This window comes from Tachyglossus aculeatus, chromosome Y4, assembly GCF_015852505.1.
Source record: "Tachyglossus aculeatus isolate mTacAcu1 chromosome Y4, mTacAcu1.pri, whole genome shotgun sequence".
NCBI lineage: Eukaryota > Metazoa > Chordata > Mammalia > Monotremata > Tachyglossidae > Tachyglossus > Tachyglossus aculeatus.
The window spans coordinates 3,902,115-3,921,655 of record NC_052096.1 but is presented as its reverse complement, the minus strand read 5'-3'; the positions used below and the strand labels follow the sequence as shown (position 1 = coordinate 3,921,655).

Genomic DNA, 19,541 nt, shown 5'->3' with positions numbered 1-19,541 from the left:
TACCACCTCTGTTGTAGTAGACACTCCCAAGCGTTTAGTACAGTGCCCCGCACACAGTAAGCGCAAGTTCGATGCCTCGGCAAGTCACTTTGCTTCTCTGTGCCTCAGTTCCCTCATCTGTATATATGTTTGTACATATTTATTGCTCTATTTATTTATTTATTTATTTTACTTGTACAGATCTATTCTATTTTTTTTTTTTTTTTGTTAGTAGGTTTGGTTTTGTTGTCTGTCTCCCCCTTTTAGACTGTGAGCCCACTGTTGGGTAGGGACTGTTTATGTTGCCAACTTGGACTTCCCAAGCGCTTAGTCCAGTGCTCTGCACACAGTAAGCGCTCAATAAATACGATTGATTGATTGATCTGCAAAATGAGGATGAAGACTGCGGTGCCTAAGTGGGTCAGGGTCAGGGTCTGACCCGATTATCTTGTATCGGCCCAGCGCTTATTCCAGTGTCTGGCACATAGTAAGAGCTTAACAAATGGTATTATTATTATTATTATTATTATTATTATTATTATTATTATTATTATTGTTATTATTGATTGAGCTGAGGGCAGGACCTTAAGGGGAGGGCCTGGGGATAGAGGATGAGCCATGGGCAATCCTAGTCTTACTTGCTTCCTCCCAACAGATACTACCAATCAATTAATCAATCGATCAATTGGATTTATTGAGCGCTTTAATGTGTGCAGAGACTAAAACGCTTGGGAGAGGCACAGTTCAAAGCGGTTGGTAAAAATGTTCCCTGTCCACAACGAGCTGACAGTGGGCGGGGAATGTATCTGTTTATTGTTCATTCATTCAATCGTATTTATTGAGCGCTTACTGTGGGCAGAGCACTGTACTAAGCTCCTGGGAAGTCCAAGTTGTTCTACTGTATTCTCCCAAGCGCTTAGTACAGTGCTTTGCACACAGTAAGCGTTCAATAAATACAAGTAAATGAATGAATGAAAGTCTAGAGGGGGAGACTGACTTGAATATAAATGAGTAAATTGGCGATATGGACATAAGTGCTGGTGGGGTGAAAACCAGGGGCCTAAGCAATCAATCAATGGTATTTATTGAGCGCTTAATATGTGCAGAACACTGTACTAGGCGCTTGGGCGAGTACAACAGAAAAGGGTACAGATCCAAGCCCAAAATACCAACTGTGTTGTAGTGTCCACTCCCAAGCGCTTAGTACAGTAAACGCTCAAGTTGTTGCCAACTTGTACTTCCCAAGCGCTTAGTACAGCGCTCTGCACACAGTAAGCGCTCAATAAATACGATTGATAATAATAATAATAATAATAATGGCATTTATTAAGCGCTTACTATGTGCAAAGCACTGTTCTAAGCGCTGGGGAGGTTACACGGTGATCAAATTGTCCCTCGGGAGGCTCACAGTCTTAATCCCCATTTTACAGATGATGATGATGATGAACTAGCTACCTCCTCCCAACTTCCTTGCTCTACCTTCACCCTCTCCGAGACCCTCAGAGGGAGACGGTTCTAATTAAAACCGGCCTTCCCAAGCAGGGAGCTTTCTAACCTTTCAAAAGATAAAAAATAAATCAAAAAAGTATTTTTTCCAAACCCCCTCAAAATAATAAAATAAAAACACTTCCGCCCGAACAGGGACTTGAACCCTGGACCCTCAGATTAAAAGTCTGATGCTCTACCGACTGAGCTATCCGGGCTCTTAGGAAACGTGTCTCTCCAGCGCTCCCTTGTTTTTCCAACCGACGCCTGCCTGTGCCTGGGAATGATTGGGATCAGGTGGAGCGGGGAAAGGGAAGGGGGAAAGGGAGCTGAGGCGGCCTCCCTAAACGGATTTAGGCCTTTGGATGGAGGGGAATTGGGAGATGAAGGGCGGTGTTTAAAGGGAAGGGAAGAAGGAGAAGAGGAAAACCAGGCGCCCCCAGATTCCCCCGCTTCCCCGCTGGATTTGATTCGTTTTCGGCCGGGGGAGGAGGTGGTACCACCTGTGGCCACTAGAGGCCGCTGCCGCACCGACCTCTTCATTCATCCATCCATCCATTCATTCATTCATTCATTCATTCATTCATTCACCCACCCACTCACTCATCCATCCATCCATTCATTCATCATCATCATCATCAATCGTATTTATTGAGCGCTCACTATGTGCAGAGCACTGTACTAAGCGCTTGGGAAGTACAAACTGGAGACAGTCCCTCCCCAACAGTGGGCTCACAGTCCAAAAGGGGGAGGCAGAGAACAAAACCAAACATACTAACAAAATAAAATAAATAGAATAGATAGGTACAAATAAAAAAATAAATAGAGTAAAAAATATGTACAAACATATATACAGGTGCTGTCACTCACTCACTCACTCATTCATAGAGATGGCAGCGTGGCTCAGTGGAAAGAGCCCGGGCTTTGGAGTTAGAGGTCATGGGTTCGAATCCCGCCTCCGTCACGTGTCTGCTGTGTGACCTTGGTCAAGTCACTTGACTTCTCTGAGCCTCAGTTCCCTCATCTGTAAAATGGGAATGAAGACTGTGAGCCCCACGTGGGACAACCTGATCACCTTGTAACCTCCCCAGCGCTTAGAACAGTGCTTTGCACATAGTAAGCGCTTAACAAATGCCATCATTATTATTATTATTCATCCATCCATCCATTCATTCCCGCAGGATTTGACCGTTTTCGGCGGGGGGAGGAGGTGCTACCACCTGTGGCCACTAGAGGCCACTGCCGCACCGGCCTATTCATTCATTCATTCATGCATGCATTTATTCAATAGTATTTAATGGCATTTATTAAGCGCTTACTATGTGCAAAGCACTGTTCTAAGCGCTGGGGAGGTTACAAGGTGATCAGGTTGTCCCACGGGGGGCTCACAGTCTTAACCCCCATTTGACAGATGAGTGAGAGAGACTGAGCCCCCTCCTTCCTCTCCCCCTCCTCCCCCCCATCTCCCCCGCCTTACCTCCTTCCCCTCCCCACACCACCTGTATATATGTTTGTACGTATTTATTACTCCTCTATTTATTTGTTTATTTTATTTGCACTTATTTATTCTATGTATTTTATTTTGTTAATATGTTTTGTTTTGTTGTCTGTCTCCCCCTTCTAGACTGTGAGCCCGCTGTTGGGTAGGGACCGTCTCTATATGTTGCCAACTTGGACTTCCCAAGCGCTTAGTCCAGTGCTCTGCACACAGTAAGCGCTCAATAAATACGACTGAATGAATGAAAAATAAAGTGACTTGCCCAAAGTCACACAGCTGACAATTGGCGGAGACGGGATTATGAACCCATGACCTCTCCCTACAAAGCCCAGGCTCTTTCCACCGAGCCCCCCTGCTTTATTGAGCACTTATTCTGTGCAGAACACTGGCCTACGCGCCTGAAAGCGTACACTACAACAATAAAAAGACACGTTCCCTGCCCACAGTCGTGGGGGGAGGGGGGAACGACAGACATTAATATGAAAGAATAAATTACAGATATGGACATTGCTCTGCACGCAGTAAGAGCTCAATAAATACGACTGAATGAATGAAAAGTAAAGTGACTTGCCCAAAGTCACGCAGCTGACAATTGGCGGAGCCGGAATTTGAACCCATGACCTCTGACTCCAAAGCCCGGGCTCTTTCCACCGAGCCACGCTGCTTTATTGAGCGCTTACTGTGTGCAGGACACTGGCCTAAGCGCCTGAAAGCATACACTTCAACAATAATAAGACACGTTCCCTGCCCACAACGATCTTACAGTTGGTGGGGTTGGGGGCAGACATTAATATGAAAGAATAAATTACAGATATGGACATTGCAATGGGGCTGGGAGGGAGTTTTCTCCCTGGGGTCTCCCTTCTCCTGCAGACCCCCGCCCTACCCCGGTCCTCTCCGCGGGGGTCTCCCCACGCTCAGCCACTTGGTCCTGCACACCTGGCTTCTTAATTCCTTCCTTTCATTCATTTATTCATTCACTCATTCATTCAATCGTATTTATTGAGCACTTACTGTGTGCAGAGCATTGTATTAAGCGCTTGGAGAGGACAATATAACAACCTCCTCGCCCCGCCACCCCAGCTTCCTTCCTTCCTCCCCCCCTTCCTCTCTCTACTTCCTTTCATTCATGCATTCATTTGATCCTATTTATAGAGCACTTACTGTATTTCATTCATTCATTCATTTAATCGTATTTATTGAGCGCTTACTGTGTGCAGAGCACTGTACTAAGCGCTTGGGAAGTCCAAGTTGGCAACACACAGAGACGGTCCCTACCCAACAGCGGGCTCACAGTCTAGAAGGGGGTGACAGACAACAAAACAAAATATATTAACAAAATAAAATGAATAGTAAATATGTACAAGTAAAATAAATCTGTACAAACGTATATACAGGTGCTGTGGGGAGGGGAAGGAGGTAGTGGGGGGGTTGGGGGAGGAGAGGAATGGGAGGCTCAGTCTGGGAAGGCCTGCAAAACACTGTAGTAAGCACTTGGGAAAGTATGCTATAACAATAAATAGGTACATTCTCTGCCCACAGTGAGCTTTCAGTCTAGAGGGGAAGACAGACATTAATAGAAATAAATAAATTACAGATAATTCCTCCCTCTCTTCCTCCCTCTCTCCCTTTTTCTCCCTTCCTTCCTTCCTTCCTTCCTTCCTTCCTTCCTTCCTTCCTTCCTCCTCTCTCTTATTTTTTAATAGTACTTGTTAAGTGCTTACTATGTGTCAAGCACTGTTCTAAGCTCTGGGGTAGATACAAGATAATCAGGTTGGATACAGTCCATGTCCCACATGGGTCTCACAGTCTTAATTTGCATTTCACAGGAACTGAGGCACAGAGAAGTCAAGTGACTTGCCAAGGTCACACAGCAGAAAAGTGGCGAAGCTGGGAATCAGAGCCCAGGTCCACTAACTGGGCGCTTTCCTGTAGGTTTTGCTTCCTTTCTCCCTCCCAATCGATCAATCAATCATATTCATTGAGCACTTACTGTGTAGAGCTCTGTACTATGTTTGGGAGAGTACAGTGCAACAGAGTTGGTAAAAACGTTCCCTGCCCATAAGAAGTTAACAGTCTAGAGGGGGAGACGGACATTAATATAAATAAAATAAATTACGGATATGGACATAAGTGCTGTGGAGCTGAGGGGTGTGTGTGAATAAAGTGTGCAAATCCAAGTGCAAGGGTGATGCAGAAGGAAGATGGACTAGAGGAAATGAGGGCATAGTCGGGGAGGGCCTCTTGGAGGAGATGTAATTTAATAAGACTTCGAAGGGGAGGATAGTAATTGTCTGTCGGATATGAGGAGGGAGGGTGTCCCAGGCGAGGGGTTGTCTTCGAGATAGACGAGTAAGCGCTCAATAAATACAATTGCATGAATGAATGAATCGAGGTCCAGTGAGTAGGTTCATTCATTCATTCAATCGCATTTATTGAGCGCTTACTGTGTGCAGAGCACTGTACTAAGCGCTTGGGAAGTACAAGTCGGCAACAAACAGAGACGATCCAGGTTGTCATTAGAGTAGTGAAGAGTGCAGGTTGGATTGTAGTAAGAAATCAGAAAAGTGAGATAGGAGAGGGCAAGATGACTGAATATTTTAAAGCCGTTGTTGAGGAGTTTCTGTTTGATGCAGCGGTGGATGAGCAACCACTGGAGGGTCTTGAGGAATGGGGAAACATGGACTGAACGGTTTTGTAGAAAAATGATCCAGGCAGCAGAGCAAAGTATGGACTGGAGTAGGGGGAAACAGAAATCAGGGAGGTCAGCGAGTAGCTGATGCAGTAATCAAGACCAGATGGGATAAGTGCTTGGATTAACGTGGTAGCAGTTTGGATAGAGGGGAAGGGGTGGATTTTAGTGATGTTGTGAATGTGGAAACAACAGGATTTAGTGATGGATTGAATAGTCAGTGGTATTTATTGAGCGCTTACTGCATGCAAAGCACTGGACTAAGTGCTTGGGAGAGTACAACAGAACAACAGACAGACACATCGACCCTCAAACAGCTCTGAAGTCCAGTAATCCCGAAACGTGGAGATGGGAAATGGGGAGGCAAGTGAAGGAGTCTTCTTCACCCAGATTGGCCCAGTCAGGCCAAACCTGGAATCTCCCCACTTTCAAAGCCTTCCTTTTAAAATGAATGAATGAATGAATGAATAAATAAATAATGGCACCTCCCCCAGGAAGCCTTCCTCAATTAACTCCCCAAGGCGTATCAACCCATCAGCTCCCCTTAGTGCATATATATTTACACCTAGCAATCAATTATATTTATTGAACGCTTCTTTGCAGAACACTGCACTAAGCACTTGGGAAAGTACAAATAAAACAGAGTTGGTAGACATGATCCCTGCCCACAAGTAGTTTACAATCTACAGGACTACATACCTTGCACCGGCCCCTACTTATATATTCATATTCATATACATATATTCACATATTCAATGGTTCATGCAAATTATTTATTCTGATATTTCCTTTTCCTCAGCACCCCTTCCCCTCTTCATGTTGCCCTGACTCGCTCCCTTTGCTCTACCCCCCCTTTCCCTGCTCCACATCACTTGTGTATATATGTACATATTTATAACTCTATTTATATTGATGCCTATTTACTTGTTTTTATGTGTATATATCTATAATTCTATTTATTTATATTGATGCCTGTTTACTTGCTTTGATGACTGTGGGCAGAGATTGTCTCTTTATTGCTGAATTGTACTTCCCAAGCGCTTAGTACAGGGCTCTGCACACAGTAAGCGCTCAATAAATACTATTGAATGAATGAATGAATGAATCCTGGCATATTTGCCCTCTGACCCGTTTGAGCCTCATTCTTTTCCCGGTTCCCACTGTCCGTAACTCATTTTTGTCCATACTTTGTTCTGATCTTGGGCAAATCACTTAACTTCTCTGTGCCTCAGTTACCTCATCCGTAAAATCGGGATGAAGACTGTGAGCCCCACGTGGTACAACCTGATTACCTTTTTACTTACCCCAGTGCTTAGAACAGTGCTTGGCACACAGCAAGCGATTAACAAATACCCACACTATTATTATTATTCTAGACTGTGAGCCTGTTGTAGGCAGGGATTGTCTCTGTTACTAAATTGTACTTTCCAGGAGCTTAATACAGTGCTCTGCACACAGTAAGTGCTCAGTAAATACGATTGAATGAATTTGATCCATCTGAAGGAGCAGAGGGGATGGCTGAGGGCCAGAGGAGCTGAACAGAGATGGTGCATGACTGGAAAGAAACTAGAATCTGCACTGGAGGTGCAGGGGGGAGGAGAGAGAGAGAGAGATTGTGTGTGTACATGTCTGTTGTTCCCCGTGTGTGGTGTGTGACTGGGAAGTGTGACTGACATCCCTGTCTCTCGGTCTCTCCCTCACTTTCTGTCCTCAGTTTGTTCTCTCTGTCTCAGAGTCTCTCTCTGTGTCTCTCTGTCTCTGCCTCTCTCTGCCTCGCTCTCTCTCTCTCTTCGTGTGTGTATGTTCATTCATTCATTCATTCAATCGTATTTATTGAGCGCTTACTGTCTGCAGAGCACTGTACTAAGCGCTTGGGAAGTCCAAGTTGGCAGCATATAGAGACGGTCCTTACCCAACAGCGGGCTCGCAGTCTAGAAGGGGGAGACAGACAGCAAAACAAAACATATCAACAAAACAAAATAAATAGAATAAATATGGACAAATAAAATAAACAAATAGAGTAATAAACACGTACAAACATATGTTCAATAGAGTAATAAATACGTACAAACATATGTTCTTCCCCAAGTGTGGTTGGGAGGTGACAGCCCTGTCTCTCAGTTTCTCTCCCTTACTTTCTGTCCTCAGTTTGGTCTCCTCTCTGTCCCTGTCTCTGCCTCTGTGTGTGTATGTTCATTCATTCATTCATTCAGTCGTATTTATTGAGTGCTTACTGTGTGCAGAGCACACTGTACTAAGCGCTTGGGAAGTCCAAGTTGGCAACATATAGAGATGGTCCCTATCCAACAGCAGGCTCACAGTCTAGAAGGGGGAGACAGACAACAAAACAAAACATATTAACAAAACAAAATAAATAGAATAAATATGTACAAATAAAATAGAGTAATAAATACGTACAAACATATGTTCAATAGAGTAATAAATACGTACAAACATATGTTCTTCCCCAAGTGTGGTTGGGAGGTGACAGCCCTGTCTCTCAGTTTCTCTCCCTTACTTTCTGTCCTCAGTTTGGTCTCCTCTCTGTCCCTGTCTCTGCCTCTCTGTGTGTATGTTCATTAATTCATTCATTCAGTCGTATTTACTGAGCGCTTACTGTCTGCAGAGCACTGTACTAAGCGCTTGGGAAGTCCAAGTTGGCAGCATATAGAGACGGTCCCTACCCAACAGCGGGCTCGCAGTCTAGAAGGGGGAGACAGACAGCAAAACAAAACATATCAACAAAACAAAATAAATAGAATAAATATATACAAATAAAATAGAGTAATAAATACGTACAAACATATGTTCAATAGAGTAATAAATACGTACAAACATATGTTCTTCCCCCAGTGTGGTTGGGAGGTGACAGCCCTGTCTCTCAGTTTCTCTCCCTTACTTTCTGTCCTCAGTTTGGTCTCCTCTCTGTCCCTGTCTCTGCCTCTCTGTGTGTATGTTCATTAATTCATTCATTCAGTCGTATTTACTGAGCGCTTACTGTCTGCAGAGCACTGTACTAAGCGCTTGGGAAGTCCAAGTTGGCAGCATATAGAGACGGTCCCTACCCAACAGCGGGCTCGCAGTCTAGAAGGGGGAGACAGACAGCAAAACAAAACATATCAACAAAACAAAATAAATAGAATAAATATGTACAAATAAAATAAACAGAGTAATAAATACATACAAACATATGTTCAATAGAGTAATAAATACGTACAAACATATGTTCTTCCCCAAGTGTGGTTGGGAGGTGACAGCCCTGTCTCTCAGTTTCTCTCCCTTACTTTCTGTCCTCAGTTTGGTCTCCTCTCTGTCCCTGTCTCTGCCTCTCTGTGTGTATGTTCATTAATTCATTCATTCAGTCGTATTTACTGAGCGCTTACTGTCTGCAGAGCACTGTACTAAGCGCTTGGGAAGTCCAAGTTGGCAGCATATAGAGACGGTCCCTACCCAACAGCGGGCTCGCAGTCTAGAAGGGGGAGACAGACAGCAAAACAAAACATATCAACAAAACAAAATAAATAGAATAAATATGTACAAATAAAATAGAGTAATAAATACATACAAACATATGTTCAATAGAGTAATAAATACGTACAAACATATGTTCTTCCCCAAGTGTGGTTGGGAGGTGACAGCCCTGTCTCTCAGTTTCTCTCCCTTACTTTCTGTCCTCAGTTTGGTCTCCTCTCTGTCCCTGTCTCTGCCTCCGTGTGTGTATGTTCATTCATTCATTCATTCAGTCGTATTTATTGAGCGCTTACTGTCTGCAGAGCACTGTACTAAGCGCTTGGGAAGTCTAAGTTGGCAGCATATAGAGACGGTCCCTACCCAACAGCGGGCTCGCAGTCTAGAAGGGGGAGACAGACAACAAAACAAAACATATTAACAAAACAAAATAAATAGAATAAATAGGTACAAATAAAATAAACAAATAGAGTAATCAATCAATCAATCGTATTTATTGAGCGCTTACTGTGTGCAGAGCACTGTACTAAGCGCTTGGGAAGTACAAGTTGGCAACATATAGAGACAACAGTGGGCTCACAGTCTAAATACGTAATAAATACGTACAAACATATGTTCTTCCCCAAGTGTGGTTGGGAGGTGACAGCCCTGTCTCTCAGTGTCTCTCCCTCACTTCCTCAGTTTGGTCTCCTCTCTGTCCCTGTCTCTGCCTCTGTGTGTGTGTGTGTGTGTGTGTGTGTGTGTGTGTGTGTGTGTGTGACTGGGAGGTGTGACTAACAGCCCTGTCTCATCATCATCATCATCAATCGTATTTATTGAGCGCTGACTATGTGCAGAGCACTGTACTAAGCGCTTGGGAAGTACAAATTGGCAACATACAGAGACAGTCCCTACCCAACAGTGGGCTCACGGTCTAAAAGGGGGAGACAGAGAACAAAACCAAACATACTAACAAAATAAAATAAATAGAATAGATATGTACAAGTAAAATAAATAAATAAATAAATAAATAGAGTAATAAATATGTACAAGCATATCATCATCATCAATTGTATTTATTGAGCGCTCACTATGTGCAGAGCACTGTACTAAGCGCTTGGGAAGTACAAATTGGCAACATATCGAGAGTCTCTCGGTGTCTCTCCCTCACTCTCTGTCCTCGGTTCTGGTGTCTTCTTTCTGTCCCTGTCTTCGAGTCTCTCCGTGCCACTCTGTCCCTGCCTCTCTCTCTCCCTGCGTGTGTATCTCTCTGTCCTCCCCCAACCCCACTTCTGTGTGTCTCTCGGTCTTCCCCCACTGCAGCTGTTCTCTCCCTCTCCTTTTCCCTCACAGCTCTTTGCCTCTGTCCACCCCGAGGTCTCCAGTCTCTGCACTGGGGAGTCCACCCCGTCATTAACGATAGCCATCATGGCTCTACCGGGTGGGGACAGAGGCGGGGCTCACTCAACCGGCCTTCCTGAGTGAGAGAGACACACACACACACACAGAGACAAAGAGCAAAACAAGTCTGTGGGGACAGAGCCGGAGCAGGCCCTGGACACAGGAGCCACCGACCAGAGGAGAGGGAGCGTCTCCGACCCCATCCCTGATCCCAACCCACCATCCGCCCCTCTCCCCAACTACCAACCTTGCGGTGACCCCCTGCTCCCGGACATGGTTCTCTATAAGGTCAAGGTGGCCACGGGGTCCTTCCTGAAGGCCGGGACCATGGACTCCATCTCGGTCACGCTGGTGGGCACCTGTGGCGAGAGTCCCAAGCATCTGCTGGACCACATTGGCAAGGACTTCGCCCCTGGTGCCGTGAGTAGCCCCGGGCTTCCCTGGGGGAGGCAGGGGACCCCTGGGACTGGGCTAGGGCTGGGACTAGGCTAGGTCTCTGGGACCCCGGAAGAAGATAACAATAATTATACTAATGACAATAACTGTGGTATTTCCTAAGTGTTTGAGAAGCAGTGTGACCTGGAAAAATCAGTAATAATAATAGTAATTTTTAATGGCATTTGTTACACACTTACTATGAGCCAGGAACTGTTCTAAGCACTGGGGTAGATACAACTTAATCAGGTCGGACACAGTCCCTGTCCCACCTGGGGCTCGCAGTCTTAATCCCCATTTTACAGATGGGGTAACTGAGGCCCCGGGAAGTGAAGTGTTTTGCCCAAGACAGCAGATAGCACACAAGTGGAGGAGCCAGGAAATAATAATTTTTAATGGCATTTGTTACATGCTTATTATGAGCCAGGAACTGTTCTAAGCACTGGGGTAGATACAACTTAATCAGGTTGGACACAGTCCCTGTCCCACCCGGGGCTCACAGTCTTAATCCCCATTTTACAGGTGGGGTAACTGAGGCCCCGGGCAGTGAAGTGTTATGCCCGAGACAGCAGATAGCAGACAAGTGGCGGAGCCAGGAAATAATAATTTTTAATGGCATTTGTTACATGCTTATTATGAGCCAGGAACTGTTCTAAGCACTGGGGTAGATACAACTTAATCAGGTTGGACACAGTCCCTGTCCCACCCGGGGCTCACAGTCTTAATCCCCATTTTACAGGTGGGGTAACTGAGGCCCCGGGCAGTGAAGTGTTATGCCCGAGACAGCAGATAGCAGACAAGTGGCGGAGCCAGGAAATAATAATTTTTAATGGCATTTGTTACATGCTTATTATGAGCCAGGAATTGTTCTAAGCACTGGGGTAGATACAACTTAATCAGGTTGGACAGAGTCCCTGTCCCACCCGGGGCTCACATTCTTCATCCCCATTTTACAGATGGGGTAACTGAGGCCCCGGGAAGTGAAGTGCTTTGCTCAAGACAGCAGATAGCAGCCGGGATTAGAAGCCAGGTCCTTCTTGCTCCCAGGCCCGTGCTCTATCCACTAGGCCATACTGCTTATAATGATAAGAACAACAACAATAATAATGGTATTTCTTAAACAGTCGAGAAGCAGTGTGGTCTAGTGGATAGTCTGGGAGTCAGAAGGGACGGGGTTCTCGTCCTGACGCCACCATATGGGTGCTGGGTGACCTTGGGCAAGTCACTTCACTTCTCTGGGCCTCAGTTACCTCACCTGTAAAACGGCGATTAAGAGAGGGAGGCCCAGGTGGGACAGGGACTGTGTCCAACCCGATTAATTTGTATCTACCCCAGTACTTAGAACAGCGCTTGGCACATAGTAAGTGCTTAACAAGGGATTTTGTCTCCGACCTTGATACTGGGAGGTTGGCGGGGGGTTGACAGGCAGTTGGCCTTCCCTCCGACCTCGCCAAGTTCCCTCTGCCTGTACCCTTCAGGGTTTCATACCCTTCCATCGCATTCTTTCTCAACTTTCAATTTTCCAGGCAGAGGAGCTCAAAACTTCGCCATCTCCCCTCATTCGGAAGCCACTCCATCCCTCCTAACTGTTCTGTCTCCGCTTTCTCAGCCAAGGGAGGACGAACACCAAACACCACCTGGCTGCCACCCTGACCCTTAGTTTTGGATTTGATCCCAACCCCAGGCCTAACCCCTAACCCTAATCCTAACCCTAACTCTAAATATGAGAAGCAGTGTGGTTTAGTGGGTAGAATATAGGCCTGGGAATCAGAAGGACCTAGATTCTCATCCCAGCTCTGCCACGGGTCTGCTGTGTGGCCTTGAGTAAGTCACTTAACTTTTCTGGACCTCAGTTCCCTCATCTGTAAAATGGGGAGTAAGAGTGTGAGCCCCTTGTAGGACAGGGACTGTGTACTACCTGATTAACTTGCATCTACCCTAGCACTTAGTACTTAACAAGTACCATTATTATTATTATTATTATTATTATTATTATTATTAATAATGATAAATACTTTAACCCAACCCCAGTCCTAACCTCTAACCCTGAATAGCCACTTTAATCCAACTCCAGTGAGCTCCTTGTGGGCTGGGAACATGTCTACCAAATCTGTTATAATGTACTCTTAATAAAAGCTATCATTATTATTCTCTGCCCCTCAGTTACCTCACCTGTAAAATGGGGATTAAGACTGTGAGCCCCCCGTGGGACAACCTGATCACCTCGTAACCTCCCCAGCGCTTAGAACAGTGCTTTGCACATAGTAAGCGCTTAATAAATACTATCATTATTATTATTACTCTCTCACGTGCTTAGTATAGTGCTGTGCACACAGTAAGTGCTCCATAAATGGGATCGATTGAACCCTAACCCTACTACTTACCTTAATAATAATAATAACGATAATGATGGCATTTATTAAGCACTTACTATGTGAAAAGCACTGTTCTAAGCACTGGGGAGGTTACAAGGTGATCAGGTTGTCCTACGGGGAGGCTCACAGTCTTAATCCCCATTTTACAGATGAGGTAACAGGCATAGAGAAGTTAAGTGACTTGTCCAAAGTCACACAGCCGACAATTGGCAGAGCCGGGATTTGAACCCATGACCTCTGACTCCAAAGCCCATGCTCTATCCACTGAGCCACACTGCTTTTCCTACTAACGTTAACCCAACCCCAGTCTTAACCTCTCATCTGATCCCTAACCTTAATCACTAATTTTAGTCTATCCCATCCCTAATCCTAGCTAAAAAATTAACTTTAACCTCACTCCAACCCTAACTCCTAACTCCGTTTCTAACCCCTCCTCCATATTCCCAACTCCAACCCCACTTAACCACAATACTAGGGCCCCCTTTAATCACAACCATAGCCTCAACCCTCTCTAATTCTGTTCCACCCCAGTTTCATCCCTGACCTCACCGTCACCGCTGACCACATTCTCAGCCCTAGTTGATGTATAATTGGGTGGGGTCACCCCTGTTTTGGAAGACAGGAACAGAATTCAGAGCGCCTTAGTGGCAACTGGAAAAATGGGCCTGTGAAATTCCATACAAATGATTGACAGGCTGTGCCCTGAGGGTTGAAAATGGCCGCAAAGACAGAAGAAAATCCAAGGGTCATAATAATAATAATAATGATGGCATTTGGTAAGCGCTAACTATGTGCCAAGCACCATTCTAAGCACTGAGGGGGATGCAAGGTAATCAGGTTGTCCCACAAGGGCCTTACAGTCTTAAGCCCCATTTTACAGATGAGGTAACTGAGGCCCAGAGAAGTTAAGTGACTTGCCCAAAGTCACGCAGCTGACAAGTGGCGGAGCCGGGATTAGAACCCATGACCTCTGACTCCCAAGCCCAGGCTCTTTCCACTGAGCAACACTGCTTCTCATAGTGCTTCTCATAGGGTCATAGTGGACCAGAAGCTGAACAGGCACCAGCAGTGGAGTCAATCAATCAATCAATCAATCAATCAATCGTATTTATTGAGCGCTTACTGTGTGTAGAGCACTGTACTAAGCGCTTGGGAAGTACAAGTTGGCAACATATAGAGACGGTCCCTAACCAACAGTGGGCTCACAGTCTAGAGGAGAGACCAAATCATAGCGTGGCTCAGTGGAAAGAGCCTGGGCTTTGGAGTCAGAGGTCGTGGGTTCAAATTCAGGCTCCGCCAACTGTCAGCTGTGTGACTTTGGCCTAGTCACCTAACTTCTCTGTGCCTCAGTTCCCTCATCTGTAAAATGGGGATTAAAACTGTGAGCCCCCCCCGTGGGCCAACCTGATCACCTTGTAACCTCCCCAGGGCTTAGAACGGTGCTTTGTGCATAGTAAGCACTTAACAAATCTTATTATTATTATTTCCGGAGCACTTACTGAGCGCAACCCATTTTGCCAAGTGTTTGGGAGAGTGCTGCGGAAGCGAAAGAATCCATTTCCTGCCCACAAGGAGCTTCCATTCTACTGTATTGCCAAACTGAACAAAGCGGGCTATTAGGATGCTTTAAGCAGGAGTAAGAGGAGTGTATGAGACAGAAGGGCCCAGGCGGCCCCTTCTCCCTGTGACGCTCAGGGCTGGGCTCCCCACGTCGCCCGGTGTCAAGTGCTTCTCTCCCAGGTGGACGGATACAAGGTGCCCTGCGAAGCCGACCTGGGGGAGCTCCTCCTTCTCCGCCTTCACAAGGAACGCTACTGCTTCTTCCCCCAAGACAGCTGGTACTGTAGCTACATCACTGTCACGGCCCCCGATGGCCAGCGGTACCGATTCCCCTGCTACCAGTGGATCGAGGGCTACCGCAGCCTGGAACTCCGCCAGGGCGCGGGTGAGGGACCCTGGGGGTCTTAGAGGGCTTGGAGAGATTCCTCGGGGTGATTCCCCTCTCCCCTCGGGAACTCAGGTGGACGTGGAGGGCCCTGCCAGGCACTGGGCGTGGAGGATGGGATTGGCGTCGGGATTAGGATGGGGTTCCAAGGGATGGATTTAGCGTGAGGGGGTCGGGAGTGGGGGGAACTGGGGCAACGCTTTTGGATTCCAGTTGGGAGGAGTCCGGGATGGCATTGGGTACCGCTGTTGATGAGGATCGGGTGAGGATATGGGGTGGAGGGTTACTGGATGAGGTTTATAATAATAATAATAATTATTATTATGGTATTTTTTAAGTGCTTACTTTGTGCCAAGCACTGTTCTGAGCCCTGGAGTAGATACAGGAAATCAGGTTAGACAGAGTCCGCACCCCCACATAGGGCTCACAGTCTGAATCCCCATTTTACAGATGAGATAACTGGGGCCCAGATACAGGAAATCATCATCAATCGTATTTATTGAGCGCTCACTGTGTGCAGAGCACTGTACTAAGCGCTCGGGAAGTACAAGTTGGCAACATATAGAGACAGTCCCTACCCAACAGTGGGCTCACAGTCTAAAAGGAAATCAGGTTAGACAGAGTCCCCATCCCACATAGGGCTCACAGTCTTAACCCCCATTTTACAGATGAGATAACTGGGGCCCAGAGAAGTGAAGTGATTTGCCCAAGGTCACACAGCAAACAAGTGTCAGAGCCGGGATTAGAAGCCATGTCCTCCGAAAGCCAAGCCCAGGCTCTTGCCACTATTCCACACTGCTTTTTATGGTTTATGGTTGCTATTCATTCGGTTGTATTTATTGAGCGCTTACTGTGTGCCGAGCACTGTCCTAAACACTTGGGAGAGTACGATCGAACAATAAACAGACACATTTCCTGCCCACGATGAGCTTACAGTCTAGACATGTGCTATGGCTGTGGTGGGAAATTTGGGATCGGTTTAAGTTGGGGGTTATGATTGAGATTGAGCCCTGGGGTTTTAGGGTTCGGTTTGCCCCTTTTAGACTGTGAGCCAACTGTTGGGTAGGGACTGTCTCTATATGTTGCCAATTTGTACTTCCCAAGCGCTTAGTACAGTGCTCTGCACATAGTAAGCGCTCAATAAATACGATTGATGATGATGATGATGATGATGCTCCACCCTCAAGATTTGGGTTTGGGGTTTGGGCCACCGCTGAGGAGAAGGGTGAGAAGCGTGGTCTAGTGGGTAGGACCAGGCACTGGGGGGTCAGAAGGACAGGGTTCTAATCCCGACTTTGACACGTCTTCTGTGTGACCTTGGGCAAGTCACTTCACTTCTCTGAACCTCAGTTCCCTCATCTGTAGAATGGGAATTAAGGCTGTGAGCCCCATGTGGGACATGGACCGTAACCATCGTGATTACCGGGGCTTAATGAAAAGAGCACGGGCTTGGGAGTCAGAGGCCGTGGGTTCTAATCCCGCTCCGCCACTTGTCTGCTGTGTGACCTTATGCAAGTCACTCAACTTCTCTGTGCCTCAGTGACCTCATCTGTAAAGTGGGGATTAAAACTGCAAGCCCCACGTGGGACAACCTGTTTACTCTGTATCTACCCCAGCGCTTAGAGCAATGCTTGGCACATAGTAAGTGCTTAACAAATACCATTATTATTATTATTTTATCTATCCCACCACTTAGAACAGTGCCCGGCACATAGTAAGTGCTTAATAAATACCATAAAAAACCAAAAATGAGTAGCTGGAAAATGACGGGGAAGGTTTGGATTAGAAAAGGAGATGGGACAGGGCTTGGATGGGGTTAGACTGTGAGCCCACTGTTGGGTAGGGGCTGTCTCTATGTGTTGCCAACTTGTACTTCCCAAGCGCTTAGCACACAGTAAGCGCTCAATAAATACGATTGATGATGATGATGATGATGAGCTGGGTTTGGGGGTGAGCTTTAGGGTAGAGGTCGCTTTTAGGGGCTCCTTTTGGGTTTGGCGTGGAAGGTGAGTTGAGATTGGGGTTGCGGGTGGTCTGGGAGGAGGAGCGTAGGGTCAGATTTTATGTTTCGAGGGGAAGAGAGGGGAAGAAGAGGGAGAGTTCAAGGCCTAGCCGTTCGTTCGTGATGCTAAGAGGGCCGAATTTTTCCTCTGCCCCAGGGAGGACTGTCTGTCATGACACCCTCGCCCTCCTCCTGGAACACCGGAAACAGGAGTTACGAGCCAGACAGAGATCTTACCGGTGAGTTGGATCGCGGGAGAGGAGAGGGGGTTCATGACTGAAACATCCATCCACCTCCAATTCTAATCACATCCCCCAACCCAACTCTATCAGTCAGTCAATCATCGATCGTATTTATTGAGCGCTTACTGTGTGCAGAGCACTGTACTAAGCGCTTGGGAAGTACTCAATCATCAATCATATTTATTGAGCACTTACTCTGTGCGGATCACTGTACTAAGTGCTTGGGAGAGTACAATACAACAATAAACAGACACATTCCCTGCCCGCGACGAGTTTACAGTCTAGAGGAGGAACTACCCCAACCCCAACTGCATCCCAGCACCAACTGTAATCTCAATCCAACTTCAACTCCCATCCTAGTCTCAACCTGACCCTATCTCTAACCCATATAATAATAATGGTGGCATTTGTTAAGCGCTTACTATGTGCAAAGCCCTGTTCTAAGCGCTGGCGGTGGGGGGTGGATACAAGGTGATCAGGTTGTCCCACATGGGGCTCGCAGTTTTAATCCTCATTTTACAGATGAGGGAACTGAGGCCCAGAGAAGTTAAGTGCCTGCCCAAAGTCACACAGCTGACACAGAGCTGGGATTAGAACCCATGATCTCTGGCTCCCAAGACCGTGCTCTTTCCACTGAGCCACACTGCTTTTCTTATCTCAACCCCTACCCCTAATTGAGGAGCAGAACTGTGTTAGCACAGAGAAACGTGCGTCACCCTCCTCTCGGCCTCCTAGGTTGATGAGAGGAAACCTGGTGGGGGTTGTTTGTAGGTTAGGGGGCAGATATCACGCTCCCCTAAATGCTCACTCGTGTATTTCCGTATCCCCAAATCAGCTGGAAGATCTACGCTCCGGGCTTCCCGCGGTGTCTGGATGTCCGCAACTTTGAGGAAATGGAGTCTAGCAGCAACTACTCCCTGACGAAGATGACCCCTGGTGCGCAGGAGACGCCGCCGGGGTGAGAGTGGGTTATGGAGATAAGCGCTGTGGGGTTGGGAGGCGGGGGATGAACAAAGACAGTAAGTCAGGGTGGCACAGAAGGGAGTGGGAGAAGAGGAGAGGGGGGCTTAGTCAGGGAAGGCCTCTTGGAGGAGGTGTGAGTGTGGGGGTCATATCAATCAATCAATCAATCGTATTTATTGAGCGCTTGCTATGTGCAGAGCACTGTACTAAGCGCTTGGGAAGTACACATTGGCAACATATAGAGACAGTCCCTACCCAACAAGTGGGCTCACAGTCTAAAAGGGGGAGACAGAGAACAAAACCAAACATACTAACAAAATAAAATAAATAGAATAGATGTGTACAAGTAAGATAAATAAATAGAGTAATAAATATGTACAAACATATATACATATATACAGGTGCTGTGGGGAAGGGAAGGAGGTAAGAAGGGGGGATGGAGAGGGGGACGAGGGGGAGAGGAAGGAAGGGGCTCAGTGTGGGAAGGCCTCCTGGAGGAGGTGAGCTCTCAGTAGGGCCTTGAAGGGAGGAAGAGAGCTAGCTTGGTGGATGGGCAGAGGGAGGGCATTCCAGGCCCGGGGGATGACGTGGGCCGGGGGTCGATGGCGGGACAGGCGAGAACGAGGTACGGTGAGGAAAAATAAACCGACTCTGGTGGAATTCAAACCCACAACCTTTGAATCGCTCTCTCATCACTAGAAGTCCAATGCGCTATCCATTGCGCCACAGAGCCACCAGAGTCATAGATGGAGTTGGGGTGGAGGCTGGGGTTGGATTGGGATTGGGATTGGGGTTTGGAGGCCCAAGCGCTCAATAAATGTTAATGTTAACACATGTTAATGCTCAATAAATACCATTGATTGATTGAACCCAGCATCCCTGAATCAATCGGTATGAGAAGCAGCGTGGCTCAGTGGAAAGAGGGCGGGCTTTGGAGTCAGAAGTCATGGGTTCAAATCCCAGGTCCACCAATTGTCAGCTGTGTGATTTTGGGCCAGTCACTTCACTTCTCTGGACCTCAGTTCCCTCATATGGAAAATGGGGATTAAGACTGTGAGCCCCCCATGGGACAACCAT

The 19,541-nt window shown here is 46.7% G+C and overlaps 1 protein-coding gene and 2 non-coding genes across 4 annotated transcripts in view; 1 reads left to right on the top strand and 2 right to left on the bottom strand.

The window, feature by feature from the left end:
* Window positions 1–1,609: 1,609 nt before the first annotated feature.
* Window positions 1,610–1,682, bottom strand: TRNAK-UUU. The gene has a single exon. It is a non-coding gene; the product is annotated as a tRNA-Lys (tRNA).
* A 9,093-nt stretch (window positions 1,683–10,775) lies between these two features.
* The window catches only part of ALOXE3 (arachidonate lipoxygenase 3), a 31,072-nt gene continuing 22,306 nt past the window's right edge, over window positions 10,776–19,541 (top strand). For both annotated transcript variants that reach the window (XM_038768817.1, XM_038768818.1), the window contains exons 1-4: window positions 10,776–10,922; window positions 15,053–15,257; window positions 17,417–17,498; window positions 18,337–18,459. In XM_038768817.1, the coding sequence (XP_038624745.1) occupies window positions 10,776–10,922; window positions 15,053–15,257; window positions 17,417–17,498; window positions 18,337–18,459 (557 nt within the window). The remainder of the gene's footprint in view (window positions 10,923–15,052; window positions 15,258–17,416; window positions 17,499–18,336; window positions 18,460–19,541) is intronic.
* Window positions 19,111–19,197, bottom strand: TRNAR-UCU. Its single transcript is given in 2 exon segments — window positions 19,111–19,146; window positions 19,161–19,197. It is a non-coding gene; the product is annotated as a tRNA-Arg (tRNA).